The following is a 2,500-nucleotide window of genomic DNA, read 5'->3' on the forward strand; positions in this document are numbered from 1 at the left end:
GTGGGGGTGAATAAGTGTGTGTGTATGTGTGTGTGTGTTTTTGTGTGTGTGTATGTGTGTGTGTACACATCTTTGTCCTTGGACATTTAGTTGCGCTCGCAGACATGTTATGATGTTTACTGAAAATAGAATAGATTACCCAGCATGCCTTGTACCAGGAAGACAGTATCTAAACAGCTTATAATGGGCGTTTACTGACACCTTCTTGTCTCCTTGTCTCCTACAGAGAGAGAGGCTTCGCAACATTGAGCGCATCTGCAACCTGCTGAGAAAGGTAGGAAGCCAAAGTCCCACCTTTGGTCCTGGGTCTGGTGGACTGGTCTGGTGGACTGGTCCGGTGGACTGGTCCGGTAGACTGGTGTGGTGGACTGGTCCGGTGGACTGGTCTGGTAGACTGGTCTGGTGGACTGGTTTGGTGGACCGGCAGCCATGTTGGTTTGTGTGTTTGTGTGTGTTTGTGTGTTTGTGTGTGTCTGTGTGCGTCTGTGTGTATGTAATTCATTAGATGTGCAGTCTTGTGGCTGGAGGCAGTGATGCTGTGTTGCACGGCAACGGACCAAACAGTGTTCTCATTAAACCCCCCTTCCCTATCTCCCTCTCTCTCTTCTCCCTCTCTCTCTGTCTCCCTCTCTCTCTTCTCCCTCTCTCTCTTCTCCCTCTCTCTCTTCTCCCTCTCTCTCTTCTCCCTCTCTCTCTTCTCCCTCTCACTCTTCTCCCTCTCTCTCTTCTCCCTCTCTCTCTGTCTCCCACTCTCTCTCTCCCTCTCTCTCTTTCACTTCTCTCTCTCTCTCTCTCTCTCTCTCTCTCTCTCTCTCTCTCTCTGCCTGTGGGGTTCAGTATTCTGGGATGCTGAGCTCTGCACGGCTGCCTGCTTCCCGACTTTGGGGGTTCCTTGGTTTCCATGGCAACACCCTGACCGTGAGGTGCCAATCACCTCCATCTGCTTATATATACTGTGTGTGTGCGTGTGCATGTACATGTGTGCATGTGTGTGTACATGTGTGTATAGGTGTGTGTGTGTGTGTATGTGTGTATGTCTGTGCGTGTACGTGTGTGTGTGTGTGTGTGTGTGAGTGTATGTATGTGTGTGTAGGGGAGAGAGAGAGAGAGAGAGCGAGGGAGAGAGAGAGCGAGGGAGAGAGTTTATCCAGCAGATTGAATATTCATAAGCTGCTTCATTACAGCCTCTATCAGCAGCAGGTCGGCTGCCTGCACCAACACAGCCTCACAACTCTTTAATCAAACGCTTTGCACCTAGCAGCCGGGGGGGAGGGGGGGGGGGGGGAGAAGGGAGGGAGGGGGGGAGGGAGAGCGTTAGAGAAGGTGGAAGGAAGACACAGATAGCAATACATTTTGTATCATCCTCCCTCCATCCATCATCCCTCCATCCAACATCCATCCAAACTCTGGCATCATGTTTCACTGTCTGTTCTTTCTGCCTTGTCAAGGTGACACGAGCTCTATCGTCAGCCAATCGGATGAGAGCGAGAAGGAGGGGGCTGGGCGGGTTCCCTGGTGGTTGCCATGACGCCTACTGTTATTCTTCAAAGGGGAAAATGTACTTTTGAAATTCCAGTACAAAGAGTTACCCCCCTGCCTTGTGCCGTATCTCTAACATACACACACACACACACACACACACACACACACACACTACACACTACACGACACGATCACACACACACTAACCCGACACGACATGACACAACACCACACACACACACTCACTCACTCACTCACTCACTCAGTACACTACACTACACTGCAATTCATCATAATGCACCACACACACACACAAACTCACACACTCACACTCATTCACACACAGATTGACTCAGGCTAAGCACACGTGGATCAATTGAATTCCCTGATGGAGACATTTGAACGAGGCAGCATCAGCACCGACTCCACCTGAGAAGGTTGTGAAACGGGAGTGGATGAGATCGTTAGTAGGTCAGACCGATCTGTGTCATCATGTTGGCGTACTTAGCATAATGGTGTGCTCACCACATTAGCATACTTAACAGGTTAAGGTCATGCTAATGCTCTGACATTCATGGTTCTTTCTCTGAATGGAAATGAGGTGTGTTACATAAACTGTGTTAGCCATGGTGTTGGGCTACCTCCAGGTCTTCCCTCTGACGCTAGACATCGCTAGGCTACGCTAGGCTACGCCAGGCTACGCCAGGCTACAGATATAGTTGGCTCTAGTGTGGTGATGTGGTGACGGGGGAGGAGAGATCTGACTAACAGCTTATTAGCCTGTCACAGGATTCATATGAGAGAGAGAGAAAAAGAGGGAGAGGGAGAGCGAGAGAGAGAGAGATGGAGGGAGAGAGAGAGAGCGATAGAGAGAGAGAGCGAGAGAGAGAGACAGAGAGAGCGATAGAGATAGAGAGAGAGAGAGAGAGAGAGAGCGATAGAGATAGAGAGAGAGAGATAGAGAGAGAGAGAGAGAGAGAGAGAGCGATAGAGATAGAGAGAGAGAGATAGAGTGAGA

At 50.0% G+C, this 2,500-nt stretch overlaps 1 protein-coding gene across 1 annotated transcript in view; it reads left to right on the plus strand.

The window, feature by feature from the left end:
• Positions 1 to 2,500, plus strand: part of cnih3 (cornichon family AMPA receptor auxiliary protein 3) — a gene marked incomplete at both ends in the record, with an annotated part of 26,556 nt that overhangs the window by 14,144 nt on the left and 9,912 nt on the right. Inside the window, one exon of the mRNA XM_079753148.1 lies at positions 227 to 274. Within this exon, the coding sequence (XP_079609274.1) occupies positions 227 to 274 (48 nt within the window). The remainder of the gene's footprint in view (positions 1 to 226; positions 275 to 2,500) is intronic.

This window comes from Pollachius pollachius, assembly GCF_949987615.1.
Source record: "Pollachius pollachius genome assembly, chromosome: 16".
Taxonomy (NCBI): Eukaryota; Metazoa; Chordata; class Actinopteri; order Gadiformes; family Gadidae; genus Pollachius; species Pollachius pollachius.